This window comes from Ziziphus jujuba, chromosome 11, assembly GCF_031755915.1.
Source record: "Ziziphus jujuba cultivar Dongzao chromosome 11, ASM3175591v1".
NCBI classification, from domain to species: Eukaryota; Viridiplantae; Streptophyta; class Magnoliopsida; order Rosales; family Rhamnaceae; genus Ziziphus; species Ziziphus jujuba.
Genome location: NC_083389.1, coordinates 20368863 through 20389677, shown reverse-complemented (window position 1 = coordinate 20389677; position 20815 = coordinate 20368863). Strand labels below are relative to the sequence as shown.

At 32.6% G+C, this 20815-nt stretch overlaps 1 protein-coding gene and 1 pseudogene across 2 annotated transcripts; one reads left to right on the top strand and one right to left on the bottom strand.

The window, feature by feature from the left end:
• The first annotated feature begins 3409 nt into the window (after nt 1-3409).
• On the top strand, nt 3410-6134 carry LOC107433049 (chaperone protein dnaJ 72). Of its 2 annotated transcripts, none has more exons than XM_048466190.2 (3): nt 3410-4083; nt 5183-5264; nt 5731-6134. In XM_048466190.2, exons 1-3 carry the CDS (start codon nt 3635-3637, stop codon nt 5791-5793), a joined length of 594 nt encoding a protein of 197 aa, XP_048322147.1. In that variant the 5' UTR covers nt 3410-3634; the 3' UTR covers nt 5794-6134. The 2 variants fall into 2 exon arrangements, with proteins under 2 accessions (XP_048322147.1, XP_015899774.2); XM_016044288.4 differs by having other exon boundaries at nt 3412-4083; nt 5195-5264.
• A 327-nt stretch (nt 6135-6461) lies between these two features.
• On the bottom strand, nt 6462-8755 carry LOC112488852 (protein DETOXIFICATION 14-like; annotated as a pseudogene).
• Between the last annotated feature and the right edge of the window lie 12060 nt (nt 8756-20815).

Below are 20815 nucleotides of genomic sequence, written 5' to 3'. Positions count from 1 at the left end.
GATCAAAGTCAACGGTCAACGGCCAACCTCGGTCAAAGTTGGAAAATTTCCGTTGTACTTTGGAACGGGATGTTACATTATATGAGTTCTAATTAGATTCATTTTGCCATTTTAGGATTTTTGTATTTCATTAGACTCATATAGAATACCAAATACGTATTTAAATCTTAGCTTGTGAAGAGATTTAAGGGTTAATGAAAAAGATAATGATGGAAAATCTATCAAAATATTTTAATGAGATATTGACTAATTACATATAATAATCAAGAAATATAAAAAAAGGAAAAGAACATAATAATAGGCACTTTAAATACTCTTTCTTTTTCCAAATAAATTATATAGAAGAATAATTTGTTGGTATAGAGGCTCATGTTTCATCCCCATGAGCTCCCAGCCATGAATGTAAGGTGTGTGGTCATGAGTTTTTGAAGGCAGTTTTCAAAAAGTAAAAAATAAAATACAAAACAACAAAAAGTTGTTTCAAATTGTTTTTAAAAGCTCTATAAAATATGAAAGAACAATTTATTGGTATGGAGGCTTATGTTTCATCCTGTAAGTTTTCAATCTCATCATTATTGAATACCATGTATCTAGATCAAACCTGACAAGGCTATGTAAATTTTTTTGTTTAAAAAGAAACAATTTCCAAACGTTTTACGAGTTTTATTCAACTTTTTTTTTTCTGAACTTAAAAATCACTTCTTAGAAAAAAAAAATTAAATAAATAAATAAACTGGCCAAATTCGACCTTTATATCCCATGACTTTAGCAATAAACTTTCAGAAGATTTAAAGACAAAGAAATAAGTCTTCACAAACTTGAACAAAATGAGATTCTATTTCAGTATGTTTTGTTCATTTGTTAGAAACATGGGGTACAAGCAATTTGAACTCCACTTTTACTGTCAAAAACAGGAAGCTAAAACAGAGTGATTAAAATCCATATACCAAACAAGATAATTGTGCCACTATCAGCAAGTGCCAAACCAAAAAAAGAAAAAAAAAATGGGGAAAAAGAAGTAGAAAAGAAGAAGAAGAAGAAGAAGAAAATTACTTCCTAGGAAATTCCATACCCACTATGATTGACCTTATTAGAACAAAAAGTAGTAGATGAGAAATTAGTTCTTCACAAAAATAAATTTTTGATTAATTAATTCTATCAAAAGTTTAAAATAAGCTAAAAACTAATTATTATGAAATTCAATAAAAAACTTGACATAGAAATCATAGAAAATTTAGGATAAATTTCAAAATAGCTCCTTTTATTTCATACTTTTTTACAGATATATCGATTTGTTATAAGAGGTTTATAATTTGTATCCATCACGTTCCAATTTTGTTTCTAATTGTATGATAGAAACAATATTTTAAAACAATTTATAATATAAGTTTTAAAACAATATTTTTGTTCTTAGTTTAATGGAACAATTCACATGGCATAAATATAAAATTATCAAAAAAAATTTTAAAAAGAACAAATTTTTTTTAATCATTTACAATAATTTATCCTCTATTTCAATATCTTTGATCTATTATCTTTTAAATATAGATATGGATGAGTTACTGACTAAATTAGTCTCACTTGATAAGGATAAGTTTTTATTTGATTTGTCAAAAATTTTGTATGGGCATCTATTGCATGTTTTTACATGCGTTAGAACTTAGAAACTAATTGAAACAAAATTAAAATATAAAAAGAAAAATGGTAATTTTTAGATGACAGATAGAGACACATGCAAAAGTTGTAAAATAATTTGAAACTAATTCAAAAACTAATAAATATATAGGGTCAATTTTATTTTAGCCTTCTCTATTTTGAAAATTTTTTCAATAGCCCTTCATTTTTTAATTTTTATTCAATTTAGCCTTTTCTAATAACTTTTAGTCAACTTATATATTTTAATAAAAAAAACAATTTTAACCACCTTTTTATTAATATATATATATACACCATTTTTTTTAATTATTAATTACTCATTTGTTAAAAAACAAATTACTCGTCATCTTTTACAACATTTATGTCTAGAAAAATCATATAACAAAATATAAATGTTCTTTGGAAACATATACGAAAAAAAAAAAGAACATAAAAATGGAAAAAATAAATGAATAATTTATAAATATGTATAAGTAAACTATTAAGTCTGCTTATTTTTCTTTTTGGAATTAAAAATAAAATATATGAGTTGATTTATAGTTTGACGATTAAAAAATTAAGAAGGCTAAGAAATATATTTAATTTAAAATTTGAAGGATTTAAAAAGAATTTAAAAATCTAGAACGATGCTAGTATTGAAAGAAGAAAACAAAAAAAAAAATGAAATGTTTAATGAGAAAAGATAGAAAAATAAAAAGTATTGGTTCACAATTGTTTTTTGGATTATTAATTAATTGGAAGAAAAGGAAATGATATGAAAGGCAATATATACTTGTTTACAATAATAACAAAAGTAATTTTGAGATATTAAAGAAATTCATTAAATGGTTTTTTCTTTTCCATCCATTTGATCATTATATTTGTATTGAAAGAAAAGAAAATAAATGAAATGATTAATGAGGAAATGAAAGTATCTGTTAATATATGTCTTTTGGATGACTGATGAATAGAAGTGAAAAAAAAAATGATATGAAAGATAATAAATATTTTCACAGAATAATAACAAAAGTAATTTTAGGATATTAAAAATTCATTAAAAGTTTTTTTTATTTCCGTCAATTTCCTGTCAATTTTAGATGGAAAACAAATCTCATCGAAATGGGTGGAAAACAAATTTCACTAAAATAAAAGAATCAATTCCATCTTATTTTAACTATTCAAACATAAGATTAAATTCTTTCGTTTCTATTCTTTTCTATTCCATCAATTCCAACATAGTATAGGAATATTCTATTCATATTTAATATAACCTATACAAATCAAATGATATTTAATTAAAATTTTAATAAATTTTATGACAATCTATTAAAATGTTAATGTATTTTATTTTATGACTCTATAGAAGTTTTTTAAAATTTTGAGCCATTCAAAAAATTATTTAAAGTTTCTTAAAAAATAAAAAATGTTAATAGATTATATAAAATTTTTAAAAAATTGTGTATAAAAATGTCTATATAAAATCCAATTTCAATTTCAAAAATGTTATTATATTTATATAAATTTTATATAAAATTTATAGAATTTTATTAAAATTTATGAATTTTTTTTTAAAATTTATAATTTTTTTTACATCAAATTGAGCACACTTTTTAAATTGAAACAAAAATAAAATACGAAAGGACCATAGTGAAAATATTAAAAAAAAAAGTGTAGTTTTTTGTAAATTTATTTATTTATTTTTTTAAATGTCTCAAAATAGGGAACTAAATTGAAATTTACCGAAATATATATAATAAATAAATGGATAAATATTTGTTAACAGTGACCTCGAGAGACAAAAAAAAAAAAAGAAAAAAAAAAAAAAGCGGCGCATCATCGCCGGGCTGTGGTTTTGCCACGACGGTTATGAATTCCGATTGGTCCACGTCATGAACCGTAGGGTTGGCCGATCGATCGGAATATGAATAGGGGTTGTTGAATTTGATTTGAGTAATCGAATCGTCGATGAAGAAGTGCCCAAACAATAAAAACCATAAAAATGGATCACTACAAGGTATTGGGATTGAGTAGGAACGCCAGCAATGACGAAATCAAGCAAGCCTTTCGGAGATTGGCGGTGGAGCTTCACCCTGACAAGCATTCAAATTCCCCCAACTCCGTCAGAGACTCCGCCACACTCCGTTTCAAGCATGTCTCCGAGGCCTATCAGGTCCTCTCCGATCGCCGGAAGCGCGCCGACTACGATTTCCGATTCCGCTCCGGTAATAGTTTCTCCGCCGGAAGCAGACCTAATTACGGTTACGGTTACGGTTATGGCAATTACAATCACGGCAACTACCACAAAAACAACAACTATGGCGGTGGACAACGATATTATAAACCTTCTTCTTCCTCTTCGGCCAGTTTCGATGGCTTGGTTTATAGGTTTGAGATTTTCCTTCGCTTTCTCACCACGAGAACTTTCATTCTCAATGCCGCCTTCGCTAGGTATTCATTCTTCTCTCCATTTTTTTTTTCTTTTTTTTTTTTTTTTTTGGGAATGAATTTGGATGAATGTAATTGGTTTTTGTTTCTCGTGTTTGATTCTTTGCTAATTTGATTTAAATTTTACTTCATGATGTTGGAGTTTTTAATTTCGCTAAAGATGCATTTGATCGATATTCGGAGAATTTTCTAAAATCGGAACTGAAATTTCTAATACAATGATGACTTTGCTTCTGAGGTAAAAATTCTTAAGAGGGGATGGAAGAGAAGCTTGCAACTTGCTGTGCTAGTTTAAATGTCTTTGGTTTAAGTAACTGCTAGGGGTTCGATGTTCATAGATCAGAAAAGACACACACAAAAAAAACAAAAAAAAAAAATATATATATATATATATGGGACGAGGATTTTTGAGGAAGGTTTCGCCATTGAATTTTGGAAACCTGGGTTTGTTGAGATTGATGGCTCTTTAATTTTCTTACTTTTATATATATATATATATATATATATTTTCCCTCCACAAAAGACTAATCTGACCATGAAGCAATAGTTGAGGGTGGGATTTGAGAATTTTTGTTTGTTGGAGGGTAAAGTGCAAATCGGTTGATAGTTTGGGGCGTCAAGTATTATTAACTCTTAGCTTTATCTGTTTTTATGTAGTATATAAGTTTGCATATATGTTTATATATTTCTTGCATGTCCTGTCTATTTTCTCCATGTTAGTATGTAATTCCATAATCAACATAGATCTCCTGCAATATTTCACAGATAAAGAAGCTACAAAGCTTTGCTTTCACAGCTGACTAAAACTAGCATTCATCATAGTTTGCAATTTTTAACTTACCAAACGTGTTGGAAGTTTGAGCTGATGGGTTTGTTAGAACTGTTTGTCCTGTTTGGGTTTAGACTTGGATAAGGATATTTACTTTTAATTTTTAATTTTTTTTATTCATTAATTTATTGCAAATTGTTTCAGTGATGCTCAGTGCTGTAGCATTAGTGATGGGAACCATCTTTTTATTCTGATCATTCTAACCCTTCTTTTCATGAATTTGTAATGGAATTGAGAAGCTTTTTGCGGCTTAATGAAACTTTGCTGACTCAGATACTCATGCAGTGCTTTATTAGGTGGAATGTTTATTGTTGATACGAGCAAGGAAGCAATATGGAAGATGCATAATTCTGGGGTATGCTATTATATTTTATCTTCTAGCTTACCGTGCTTTTTTTTTATCTTTTTTTTCCTCCTCGTTAGCGTGTGCTTGTGTAAACTTTGTAATTGTGGAAATTGAACTCGAGCACAACAGATCCTTATAGCATTGGTGGTACTTAAAGAGATAATAAACTTAAATATGTCTACCCCAGCAGTTCGATTTTCTCGCTTGCCACTTCCTGGCATTGTGGTCATCACTATTATCTGTTCTGTGTAATATTGGACAACTTTTTTATCTGGTTTACATTCCAACATGTTGAGTCATGTTTCTTTGTTTGGTTTCTTGTTGAAATCATACATGTCGAATTTTATAGCTGCACAATGGTACTTATTCAATTCCTACAGAGTAGATTTTGAATTCTATAAGGGATTTGTTTGAATGATTGCATAAGATTTGCGTTACTGATGAGCTTTATTTTCTTTGTTTTTAATGCACTCAGAAATCATTTGAAGAAGCTATGGAATCCATTGAGAAAGCCAAAGCACATAAAGATAAGATGTAAAAATGGCTTTCAGTTATGCTTCTTTTTCGCCTCCTATGTATCATTAGAAGTTTGGTAATTCAGTCGGATCACAACATAAAAAGGTTAGAACTTGTGTGTGTGGGACAGTAGAAGCCGAAATAAATTATTTTGGAAATGTTATATATGATCTATGTATATAATCTTTATATGCTTGATTTTTATTCTTTTCCCATTGTACCCCTTCATAGAGAAACTATTATTTTGTGATACCTAATGTAAAATATGAAATATGTAAGGCCACAATTTTTGTAAGGTATACTTTTATTCCTGATAATGTAAAGAAGACGGATCCATGCAAATAGATTACAACATCTTGTTCAAATGATAGTGGCTCAGTTATTACAAAAAAGTAAACAATAAAAAATAAAAAAAATATGCTAGTGGCTCAGTAAAAATTGTCCCAAATTATTTGTTTATAGAGGTTGTAGGAAAGGGTTAGTAGATTTATTAAATCATAAATTGCATAAAAAGATATATTTTATAGAAAAGAAATGAGAGACAGGTACATCTTTTATATGTTTATGGTAACAGTGAATCAGTACGTCGAACAAAAAGTAACTTTAACCAGCGTTTAGAGTTCATGAGATCGTTAACGTGAAGTAATTTAAACCAAAACTGACAATTGAGCTCGTCCTTTTTCAACTTAATCAAGAGTCTGCCTCAAATATCCTTTCTCTTACTTTTGATGCCTGCAAGCCACATATTCAACTAAGAATCAAATCAGATTTGTCAAATAATTCATAAAGATTAATAGTCAAATTTCACTGACTTAGCATCTGGCTGTCCATCTTTATTTTCCAATGGCCAATCAAATCAGGTGACCTATGATGCACGTATATGTCCAAATTATGGCTCGTGACAAGTCTTTGCCTTATGATGGGATGTAGGTGTCATACAATTCTATTGTTATGATCCACTATTTCTGAGAGGACGAACAAAATCAATTCACCTTCACATTGGGGTGGAGTGATGCCCATCATTGAATTGTTATATATATAATCGTATTGTTTTACATTTTAAACGACCAAATTAGTCATTTTGTACAAACCTGCTTTTGCCAGTTGGTGAAAATTGTTTTGAGAGCAAGCAAGACAACTTGAACAGTAGATCCTATGATTAAAGCAGTCCAAAGACCCGTCCCTTTCAAGTGGAAAACGAAAGCCAAGACAGCACCAATTGGAAGTCCAACAAGGTAATATGCTCCAAGATTAACATAAGCCCCCTATCTAGCAACCCCTGCTTCAACAAACAAATTACCACACAATAATTGAGAAAACTAGCCTGAAACTATTAGTACCAAAAATTCAATAACGGAAAATAAAACTTTAATAAAAATTGAAAATTACTCGCCTAAAAATACTACTTGTAGGCCATCCATAATAATTGAGAGAGATTAAAACTCCCATATCCGAAAAATGATCTGCAATTTCCTTGTTGTTGTTGCTGAAACATATCCCAAAATAGGATGACAGAAGAAGAGAATGTCGCTCACAATAAATCTCAACATTTGAAACGAATTTTGTGACCCAAACTGCCACTTTAGCTGCCTCTCGATTTCCAGCACCTGGTTCATTTGAAACATGAATGCTGCATATATTCAATTCAAATTATCATAAACAATTAAATGTTTACAGGAAAAAATTGTCCATAATTATGGCTGAGTATTTTGACAGCAAACCTTGTTGTGGCTGCAAATTCACATGTGATTATAACGTGCAAGTTGGTGAGTAAGAAACTGCTCAAAATGTTGTAAACAATAACAAAGACGCATACCGTATTGAAAGCACCGAAGTCTCTAGTTTGGGTTTTGGTAGACGTCCAGAAAGCAAAAGAATAATTTCATCCATTAGCAAAAATAATAAAAATATAATAATAATTGGTACTATAATATTGGGGAAAAAAAAAAAAAAAAAACTTCACTTCACTTGTTATTTATGATTTGTTGAACAAAAAGAAATTCCTTTCTGATTTTAGAAACTATTAAAAGTTTGGTTACCTTTTAGAATCATTTGGTGGTTTTAGTTTTTATATTAGAGATAATTTTCTTTTTCACCATTTTCTCTCTCCTTTCCTCTGTTTCTCATCTTCCCCTTATTTTTATTCACATCTTTATCATTTAAAAGAAAAAAGTAAAAATAAAAAACTAATTAAAAAATTTACTAAAGGAGTAAGCTCTTTGGTTTTGTTTTTTTTCTTGACGGAAATTATTAATTAGATTTTGTATTTCATTTTCTAAACCACAAAAAAATAAATAAATAAATAAATTCCATGGAAGAAGCAAACGTTTTTCTTCCAGAAACTTTTCTTACCAAACCATGGTAGCCGAAGGCATGCCAGAACGGAAAAACCTCCTTAACACTCGAGAAAACTTCCATTGAAAAAACAGCTTGAGATTTTTCACATGCTGGAGAAAACTTCATGTAAAATCCAAGCAGGATCATATTAAGCGATATATTAGTGGCTAAAGTAGTTTCAATTATTTCTAATTTTAGCTTAAACACTAAAACCCAACAAAGAGGTATGTGGAAAAGCAAAGTTGCTTGTGAGATGTATAACATTGGAAGAATAAACCTCTGAGTTTGGAAATAGCGCATCAAAGATTGAACTATAGCATAGCTAAACAGGTAAGGGATGAGACAAATTGAATATTTTTGTGCTACTTCTGAAAATGAATGGTCTTGGCCCATCAATATGAGTATTTTGTCTGTAAAAATCCATAGAATAGATTTTGGGAGAGAAATAAGAGTGAGAGAGATTATGGAGGTGTAAGTGTAAATTCCAAGTTTTTCATATTGCTCTGCTCCATATGCTTGTCCACACAGAGTCTCCATACCATTTACCAACCCAACCTACATGAAAGCAAAATTCATTAATTTATAAAGAAAGTTATAAATTACACCTCGTCTCCTTCAGCTTCTTCCCAATTACACCTCTCCATTATACTTCCATATTGTTTGCCATAATTTCCTCCAATCCAATTCTCTTTCATATATATATATATATATATATGTGTGTGTGTGTGTGTGTGTGTGTGTGTGTGTGTGTGTATTATATAATATATAATTAATATGAAAGCAGCATGGCAATGAAAGTTATCCCAACATGCTCGCAAAGGTCATTCCAAATGCACCCCAAAAGTATGTATATTATATATATATATACATGGTATTTATAATATATATAAAGAAAATGAGTGCTTACTTTAATTTCTGTCAATATATTTTATACATTTATTATCTCTGTCAAGCTTGGGTAGTAGTGAATTTGCATTTATTTATTTTTTGTTTGCTCTGCAGTGAATTTGCTTTTTTTTTTTTTTTTTTTTTTTTTTGTTAAACGAAAAATATACCTCCTATTAGTATTTTAGGCATGAGGCCGTAGTTATGTGCCATGCGGTGTTGCGCCATGAGATCATCCGAGATAATAATAAAGTTTGTTAAAACTTGAACCTCAACTTCTAAATTTGCAGGTATGAAAACTAATGAGCTTTCTTCCGGAAAGCTACCATCCTCGATGGTGTAGTAAATTTGCTTTTGACGATAGTGATTGGTATACATGATTTTTTTCCATCGATGATAAATCAATGACCCATAGCTCATCCAAAAAGTTTTTCTTATCTAATGGCTTTGCTTTTAAACTAGCTAGCAGCTACTATGACTTCACTACTGAGGTGAAGGATGCATTAATATTTTCTTATATAAATCTATGTCCAAGCAAAAATAAAAGTAAAATAAGATAAAATAGCTGGAAGTATCCTCTTTTGAGGGGTGAATCTTCTTATGATCAAATTTAATTATATTTTTGTTATTTGATTTTATGATTAATTACACAAATCACCCTCTGCAATGGGACGGGCCAGGTCATGATCATGTTGATTTAAAAATGACAAACAGCGTCGCATCTTGCATCATGTTATGTTAACATTTGAAAATTTTTTCCATATATATATATATCGATAACATGTATATATATATATATAGAGTAATATAATATGTTCAAAATATATTTCCAATATAATGTGGGAATATATTAACATGTCAAGTACTAAATATGACACGTCAATTAATAATTTAATATTACAATCATAATTAAATAAGTATAACAATTTTTAGCATTTGTCAAGTCACTAGGTGCTCAATATAAAATGGAAATCATGTTCTCAATAAATCAAAACTATATACATATATATTTGCAACAATATATTAGCAATGTATGAGTTCTTAACTTATTGATTAGATAGATATTTCCATTATGAATCTTAAAGATTAAAGGTGTCGTTTGATAACATAGTAGCTTTTTAGTTTTAGCTTTTTTATTTTTCTCTATCTAAATTATATGTAATATGCTTATGCCAGACAATTAGAGTTTATTAAGCATCTATGTTAGCTGTTGAAGGTAATCTTATCCCAAGGATACATGATATTATTTTTGTGCGCTTTACCTAAAGTGACTAGATTGTTGAAGCACTGGATAACCTCAACTATATTTAACGGAGATAACTACAAGCTCTGTCTATATCTAGTGGAGATAACCGGATATTTTTGTTGATATTTGATTAAATATCATGTTAGATTATCAACATATTCAAATTTTATCTTAACCTCAATCTTTTCCAAATGATACTAGATTTGATCTACATAAAATCAACAGTTTATAAGTTATATTGAATGATACCTATGTAATCTCTTAAATGATATAAATTATATATAAAACAATATCTATGGATATCAGATGAAGTCATTATCCATTCATGGGATAAATTATGATCTAGTTAGGATCTAATTAGTGGAACCATTATCTTCAAAGGCAGACGCTCTCTATAAATATGCTACAACACAGTGGGATTGCTATGGTGAAAAACATTCTCTCAATTCTCTTTATTAAAAGAAACTCTAAATACAATTACTGACTTGAGCGTCGGAGTGTCTTTAGCCGGTAATACATCGGTGCTCTAAAGATCTAACTCTATTTTGTTGACTGATTCATGATTGTTCGTAACAGATTTTTGATTAAGATGACGAAGAGAAGGATGTGTGAAATTTTTGCATCAACATTTAGCGTCGTCTGTGGGAATGAAAGTTCCTGCAAATTGTTGCTTTACCATGAGTGCACCACAAAGTAATGGAGTTCAATCCAATTTCAACGAAGATATATCATCTCCTCTTCTCACTTAATTGAGAACCACAAGGAAAAGAGCAAGGGGCCCAAATCCTCTTGTAGCTAGAAAGAAGAAATCGCCAAAATGTACTTATGTGGTCGACTCACCGTAGAAAATTACATGGTGGCCTTGACCAAACCATGAAGATTCTATTATAGCACATCAACTGTAATCGTAAAGAACTAACTTTTGGATCAGGTGAAGCAAAGGTGAAAGAGCTCGTAGCAGTGAGGGAGAAATTGAAGATCCATAATATAACCCTGAATGACAACAAATAATAATGGAGTCAACCAAAATTGGACAAAGGTTAGAAAGATTAGATCTTCGTTATCATCTGGAGAACATATGACGTATTCATAAGGAAGGCTCTAGGATCTCTTTGGTAGAGCCAGAACCACTAAATGGTGTACGAGAAGACGTAAGCCAACTAAGGAAATAAATTTAGAACCTTATGATGAATGTTCATCTAAAATAAAATATATTAGATGTAGTAGAAACTAAATCTTCATTAAGAGAGGAGTTTTTAAGTGCATCGCTCCCATCAAGGTATCAACTACCACCAACTATTTTGTATAATAGTGTTGTTGACCCAGTTGAATATGTGAAATCATTTTGTAAACTGATGGAGTTTCATGAGGTTATAGCTTAGCCATGTGTCGGGTATTTCCTTTTATACTATTTGGAGCAACAATTAAATGGTTCATGCAATTAAAATTAGCATCCATTAGTTTATTTTCTCACTTGAGTCGACTATTCACTTTTCATTTTGTTAGAGAAAAGATGTTAAAAAAAGTCTATAACCAACCTTTTGCCACTTAAACAAAGGGATAAAGAATCAGTAAAGGAATATATTTCACACTTCAATGCTGAAGTAGCCTAAGTGGAGGATTACAGTGACCAGATGGCGGTAGCAGGGATGATGACATGCATCAATGATGAGAAATTTTTATAGATACTTGGTGAGCATCCTTCAAAGGACTTCCCTTATATCCTGAATAAAGCACAAAGATTCAACAATGTAGATGAAATTGTCAAAGTTATAAGAGTAGAGAAAGAAAAGTCAAGTAAAACTCGTGATTCGAAAGAAAAGAAGCAAAACCAGACCAACAATAGGAGAAAGTCAATAAGCAGCCACTTACTTAAAGGTTTCCATGTACCTCATATTCTCATTTCCAAAGGCATACCACCTCTTAACACTTCACGTGAACAAGTTCGAATGCAGATTAAGAACCAAGGCTTGTTAAAATGGCCAAGCGAGCTTCTATTAGATCCTGAAGCTAGAGATAATGGAAAGTATTGTTCTTTTCATAATGATCATGAACATACCACTGATAGATATTTCAACCTGAGGGACGAGATTGAGGACCTCATAAGTAGAGGGTATCTGCATCAATTTGTAATTGGAAATGGAAATCATAATAAAAAGAGTGGTGGTCATGGTGATGGTGATAGATGAGTGAATGATGGTGATCAGTTGCATGGTGATAGATGAGGAATTATCAAGGCAATCAATAAAGAAATACATTTCATCTTTAATGGTCCAACCTGTGATGATTCCAGTCTTGCACGGCGTAGCTATGCTTGTAGTGCAAAGTATCATGGAAGCCATTATATTTACTTGACCTAGAGACCCGATAAAAAGACTAAGGTGGAACCATGTACCATCAATTTTACTAAGGAAGATGCCAAGGGTGTTCGTTACCCACAAACATGATGCCCTTGTCGTCATTATGAAAATAGCCAACCACAAAGTCCACCATATGCTAGTTGACACTGGTAACTCTGCTAATATTATATACTTTTCGGCATTTTGCCAATGGAAATTAGTAGAGATCAGTTGAAGTCTATTACCACACCTCTGACTAGGTTCTCAAGTAAGAGCATCATATCAAAAGTGATGGTTAACTTTCCTATTGTAGACTGTCCTTCTGTATATAACATAATTCTTGGATGACTAGTACAAAATTTAATGAAAGCTATCATATCCACATACTATCTCAAAATGAAATTCTCCAATGAGAATGGTATCGAAGTCGTATGCGGTGACCAATATGACTTGAGACAGTGTTATGTTTTAGCTCCAAGATTAAAATCGGTGGCTATGGAGACTTTATAGATCATATTAGGAGAGTCCTTGGAAAATAATTATAACTAGATAGCAGAACCAACAGAAAAGCTAGAAATCATTGAACTAATTCTAGGTGATCCCACAAAAAATGTGAGAATTGGCACAACACTCAATTCAAAACTCAAGACCTAGTTGATTGAGCTATTGTACCAGTATTGAGATATTTTTTCATGTCACACTAAGATATACCTAGTATTAACCTCAATGTGATAACTCATAAGGTTAATAATTATCTAGATCATAAGCCAGTAACATAAAGAGGGGCATACTTTCATTGCTAAAATGTACACAGTAATATCTAATGAAGTTGACAAATTACTAAAGGTTGACTTCATCCAAGAAGTTAACTATCCAGAATGGCTATCAACAAAGCTTGTCCTAAAGATAGGTTTCCATTACCATGGATCAATCAGCTACTTGATATCACAGCATACAATAGGTTATTATCATTTATTGATGTCTTCTCTGGTTACAATCAGATTAAAATGTATTAGCTAAACCAGCAAAATATTGCATTCATCATAGATTGAGACTTGTACTGTTACATGATCATGCCATTAGATCTGAAGAACACTAGAACAATTTACCATAAACTAGATATTTTACAAACAGATCGGCAAGACAATGGAGGTTTATATTGATGACATGTTGGTCAAAAGCAAGAAAAAGAGTAATCATATAGCAGATATGAGACAAACCTTCAAAATATTGAAGGAACATCAGATGAAGCCGAACCTTAAGAAATGTGTGTTTGAAGTGGATTCTAGTAAATTTCTTGACTTTTTAGTCAATTAATAAGGAATCGAAGCCAATCCAGACAAAATCAAAGCAGTATTGGAGATGAAATCACCTAAAAACTGTGAAAGAGGTCTAACAGCTAACTGGAATAGTTGCGGCATTCAACAGGTTCATTTCTAAGGCCACTGATAAGTGCTTACTTTTCTTCAAATCACTGAAAGGCAGTAAGAAGTTCAAATGGATTGAAAAATTCAAGTAGGCTTTCCAATAGTTGAAGTAATATATGAATTCTACATCGTTTCTTTCCAAACCATTACCTAATGCACATTGCAGTATCTGATAATGTAGTTAGTCTGCATTAATGAGAGAAGATGGAATCATCTAACATCCAATCTACTGCAATAATGAATCATTGATAGATTTAGAGACCAAGTACCCTGAGGTGGAAAAGCTTGCTCTGACATTGATAGTGTCAATAAGGAAGCTCTGACCATACTTCTAAGTACATATAATTGTGGTTTCCACTAACCATCTATTGAGACATATATTATAAAGGATAGGTCATGTTGTAACATGGTCAACTGAGCTTACTGAGTTCAACATGAAGTACAAACCAAAGACTGCCATCAATGGTTAAGCAGTGGTTAACTTCATAGTTGAGTTTTCTCGGTTTCCTGAAGGGTTGCCTATGGATTTTTCATGTAGATGGATCATCCAATGACCATAGTAGTGGGGCGTGTCTAATATTAATTGTCCTAGAACTAGACAACCAAAAATTAGAATATGCATTACGATTAAGATTTAGAATCCCTGACAATGAATTAGATTATGAAGATTTACTAGCTAGACTACGACTAGCTATTACTGTGGGAGCAAAAATATTACAGATATTCATTGATTAATAGCTAGTTGTCAACAAATTTAAAGTTGAGTACCAAGCAAAAGGAGAAAAGATGTCAGCATACTTGACCAAAGAAAAGGAGCTATCGATAAAGTTTGACGAATTCACCATTACGTAGATCCCAAGATCAAAGAATGTGAATGCAGAAGTACTACCTCAACTAGCCTTAGCAACAGAGAATCACTTTGCTAGGACTATATCAGTAGAATTCCTCCGTGAACCGAGTATCATTGTAACATCATAAGAGCTCTTCCAACCACCAACACTCCATGTTAGATGGACCAGATAGTTAAATTTTTAAAAAATGAAGAACTTGCAAACAACAAACTAGAAGCAAAATGGATAAAATAAAGATCCTTCCATTTTACTTTAATCGATGGATTCTTATACAAATGAGGATTTTCTTTACCATAACATCATTGTCTAAGACCAAAGGAAGCAAACTATGTTATGAGGGATATTCATAAAGGAGCATGTAGAAACCACTCAAGAGCCAGAACACTGACATATAAGGCTATTAGACAACGCTATTATTTGCCAACCATATCTAAAGATTCTAAAAAATTCTTTAGAAGCTGTGACACATGCTAGCGTCATACAACCATTCCATGACTGCTGCCATAAGAATTGACTGCAATCAATGGACCATGGCCTTTTGCTTAATGGGGGATCAACATAATTAGACCACTGTCAATGGGTAACAGCTAAATGAAGTTTGCAATCGTTGCCATTGACTACTTTACAACATGGGTCAAGGAAAAACCTTTAGCAACCATCATTGAGAACAAAACATCAAGTTTTATATGGAAGAATTGGATCTATCGATTTGGAGTTCAACATACCATTATCACTGACAACAGTAATCAGGTTGATAATGCCAACTTCAGAGACATTTGTGATCTACTAAGTATCATCAATTCATTCTTATCACCAGATCATCTTTAAGCTAATGATCAGGTGAAGGCTGTTAACAAGATTATCAAAGCCAATCTAAAATCAATTTTGGGAAAACTAAAGGGGGCTTGGACTGAGGAGTTACCTAATGTTATTTGGGCATATAGAACCATAGCAAGATCTTCCACTGATAAGACACCATTCTTACTAGCTTTTAGAGTAGAGGTAGTCAGTAGAAATTGGAATGCCCTATCTAGGAAGAATTTCTTTCCTTCCCAAAAAGAATAATGACGAACTGAGGGTTAACTTAGATCTACTAGAAGAGCGACAAGAAATTGCACATATCATAGTAGTAGTTCATCAGAGAAGAATGGCCCGATTCTACAACTTTAGGGTTAAACCAAGAAACTTCAATGTCGGTGATGTGGTTTTAGGCAAAGTTACATCAAACACTAAAGAAGTAAATTCTAATTGTTTTTGTCCCAACTAGGAGGGTTTTTACAAGATTATCAGAACTATGCAACTAGGAACTTACTATATGGAAGATATACAGGGAAAGACTATGACACGTCCTTGGAATGCATAGCATTTCAATGAGTTTGATCATAAGTTATTTAGATTACCAGCAGTAATTATCATAGTTAGATCAATAAACTCCACATCTCCTCATTAGGCATGTAAGCTTTCTTCTATTAAATAAAATTGACTACTTCGACTACATTTTCAGACTACTCTACTGTACTTAAATCTACTATATTTTATATTTGAATTCCTTGCAACTGATTTTGGTCAATAACTAACTAGTTGAAGGAGTTAGGGGGCATGGACTGCGGTATACACCCTTACAAGATATATATATATATATATATATGTGGACTAAGGTCTACACCTGTACAAAAAATATATAAATATGATATAACTATTTTACAAAGTCGCTTATTTGAGGAGTAATACTGCTACTATATGGAAGTTTCTACTACGTCTTGGTTACTTACTACTAATTCTTGCTTAAGTTGGTGAGTCCTACTATTTGCTATATGGAAGTAGTTAAGCATTATACAGTCTCCTTTGGGACTATAAACTAGTTGGAGCAACCATAAGTGTTAATCATGGTAGTATACTACCATGAATAATAAATTTTAATTTCCCTTGGGATTAAAATAATTATTACTTTCCCATGGGACTGAAAATTAAATAACAACATTCAAGGATGTTGACAATATTATGCTACTATAGACAAATAAATTTTAATCTCTCCTGAGATTAAAATAATGATTCATCTCCTCTCGGACTAAATATATATATATATATATATATATATATATATATATAAAGTACAATGTTTATGGACGTTGGTCATGGTGGTATGCCACTACAAAGTCTCCTTGGGACTCAAAAATAATAAAAATATATTATGTCTCTAGTTACATTGGTATGCCACTATGAATTCATGATTGATTAAATTGATAAGTTTTAGCGAGGTTCATACAAACAATGTTGTTGAGCTATATTTTCATGATTAATAATATGTGACTATCATTTGTAGTATAAGATGTTGCAGGAAACATCAACCAAGTCAATTAAGCAAAAGGAAAGCTACTTTATTGAAGATTGAAACTCAACGACCAGCAATATATCGTTGATGCTACAGAAGATTAAATGGAGTATTTGTAACGTTTTAATTAATTTTTTTTAATTAAATATTAATGTGAATGATTTGATAAGGCCGTAATGGGCTTGTCATAATTGGTTTTTCAGTTTTGGAATAAGAAAAGAAAAGGAGAAAAAAATAAAAAGATTTGGGAGGATTTTGTGTAAAAGGATATTTTTCCTACGTGAGTTTTGAAAATAGAGAGGAAAAAAAAATCAATTGTTTTTTTTTTTTTTAGAAATTTATTGAGAGACAGAGGAGTGTGGTAAAGCAAAGGTATACCGAGAGTTCGAAGGGAAGCTTTGGAGATACTACCTCCAAAAGCTTAGACTCCATTGTATCCTGGGAGACAACCGTCGGGAAACATATGCACCGGTGGGACGAAAATTGTCTTAAGGAAACTGTGGTACCACATAGGCCTCGGACAAATTCATCAAAAGCAGATCGAATACTAAGGCTCACAGGTTTTAAATTTAATCTTTGATTTATTTATTTTCCTTGTATTTTGTTTACATCTATAGATCCACATGTATATACATATATTCATATTATTTTGCGACAATCTTAAGACAATTTTCCGCATGAATATATGTTTATATATGTGGATTGTTAAATCTTGTTGTTGATTAGTGACTTTCGGGTGTAAAGTTTTTTGTTTAAAAAAAAAAAAAGGCTTCAAACCCGAGTGGGTTGTGTGATGGACATGTGGTATTTTTTGTTTTCACTTATTCAAATGTTTATAAATATTTTTGTAAAATATACATGTCCGTGATTTGATTTATTTGTTGTGTTGGGTTTGTGAGAAACTTGTTTCTTATGGGTTTGAAATTCTTGGGCTATTCCTTATCATTGTTTAAAATTAAAAATTTTTTCTCCAAAATTGAATTACCCATGAATTTTAAGATTTTTGATGATTTTTGGGCATTTTTTGGTGCTGGATTAGAGAAAAAGAGGTGAAAATATATGAACCGGGTCAAAAAACCCGTTTACCAGTAAAATGGGTCGAATTTGACCCGGTTGGAGGTTGAAGAAGAGTTAAAAATGGGTAAACGGGCCGGATTTTGGGTTAATAGGTTTGAAATTGGGTACTGTTGGATCTGGCACAGTTCAAAGGCCCAACCCAGGTTAGAACAGGCTATTGTTCAACCCAAGGCCCAAGCCCAAATAAGATCCAGCCCACATGAACAGTGGCCCATTTGGTATGGTCACGCCACGTGCCGTTATGAAAGAGCGAGACATGGCAGATGAACAGTGACACGTGATCAGAGGCAAGGCTACGTGGCGAATCGTGGAGATGCCACGTGTCGCACAGTAGCAAGACCATGTGTCGACCATCAGAGATGCCACATGTCGACTTGTCACAGATGACACGTGTCGCCATCTGAAATAGCCACGTGTCGGATCATGAAGTTGACACGTTGTGACCTATTACAGGTGCCGCATGTCGATCTCTCATGGTGGCACATGTCAGCATATAACAGCGCCACGTGTCGTCACCTTAAGTTGCCATGTGTCACGTTGCGAATGAGCCATGTGTTTGCCTCCGAAGGCACCACGTGTCAGTTTGTGGGTACGCCACATGTTGGCCTCTGGTGATGCCACGTTTCGGCCTACGAGTGTGCCACGTGTCAGTAAACAGTGCACGTGAACAGTAAATTTTGTGGGTGTATATAGCAATTTTATGGGTGTATACAGAAATCCTAGAAAATCATATTGTTTGTATTTTCCTATTGGAAATTGGTTGGAATTAGTTTGTTAAGATAGATTAACAACTAATTGATTTCTGGTTTTTGTGATTTTACAGAAATGGCAAGTGGAGATGTGCCCATTGCACAAGTGGCAAAACAGACTCCTGTGGTTCAAGCTCCTCCTACTGCAAGTCATGCAGAAAGACCTGAGAAGTTCGATGGAGCGAATTTCAAAAGGTGGCAGTAGAAGATGTTGTTTTACCTGACTACATTGGGCCTTGCAAGGTTTCTGACTGAAGACGCATCACCGAGTAGTAAAGAGAGTGACAAAGAAACTCTAATGGCGGTGGATGTGTGGAAAAATTCTGATTATTTATGTCGGAATTATGTCCTGAATGACCTATCGAATTCCCTTTATGGAGTGTACTGTAGCTCGAAATCAGCAAAAGAGCTGTGGAAAACTTTGGACTGGAAATACAAGACTGAGAATGCTGGATCCAGAAAGTTTGTGGTAGGCAGATTTTTGGACTATATGATGGTGGATACCAAGCCACTAATGAGTCAGGTACATGAGTTGCAAGTGCTCATTTAAGAACTTCTTGCTGAAGGGATGATCATTAATGAAGCCTTTCAAGTGGCTTGTATGACTGAGAAACTACCTCCAAGCTGGAGTGACTTCAGGAATTATCTGAAGAGCAAAAGAAAGGAGATGGATATGGAGGCTCTTGTTAGCAGGCTTCGCATAGAAGATGATAATAGGAGATTTGGCAGGAGATCCATGAAGGCCGCTGTGAAGGCCAATGTTGTGGAGCATAGGAGTAGCTCCAAGAATCAAAAGAAGAAACCTGGAATGAGTTCCAAGTTGGGGCCTAAAGGAGGCATCTCCAAAAAGGCTAAGTTCCAAAGCAAATGCTTCAATTGTGACAAGATGGGTCACAGAGCGACAGATTGTAGATTGCCGAAAAGAAAAAGGAACAAGGAGGCACAGATGATGGAGCACATCACAAGAGAGTTTGATGATATTGACCTAAGCGCTGTTGTCTCTTAGGTGAATTTAGTGGGTTCTAACCCAAGAGAGTGGTGGATAGATACAGGTGCAACCCGCCACGTGTGTGCAGATAGGAGCACATTCACCTCCTTCGAACCAAAGGCAAATGGGGAGAAGTTGTTCATGGGTAACTCTGCTACATCGGAAATTCAAGAGGAGGGCAAGATTGTCCTAAAGATGACCTCTAGGAAGGATCTGGCTCTAAATAGTGTATTGTATGTACCAGATATTCGAAAGAATTTGGTGTCTGGATTGCTGCTAATCAAACATGGTTTTAGATTAGTGTTTGAGTCAGACAAGGTTATCTTGTCCAAGTATGGGATGTTTGTGGGAAAGGGCTATGAAGTCAATGGTATGTTCAAATTGAATGTAAAGACTGTAAAGCCAAAGTTTATTAATAATAAAGCTAGTACTTCTTCCGTTTACTTGCTTGAGTCTTCCATTTTGTGGCATGGTAGACTAGGTCATGTTAATTTTAATTCTCTGCGGAGGTTAGTTAACTTGAATCATATTCCCACATTTGATATTGATACTAAACATAAGTGTGAAACTTGTGTAGAAGCGAAATTAACGAAGTTATCATATCAAACAATTGAAAGAAATAATGAACCTCTGGATTTAATACATAGTGATGTATGTGATTTAAAGTTTGCACCGACTAGAGGTGATAATAAATATTTTATCACCTTTATTGATGATAGCACGAAATATTGCTATGTGTACTTACTTAAGAGCAAGGATGAGGCTATAGAGAAATTTATTCTCTATAAAATGGAAGTTGAGAATCAACTCACC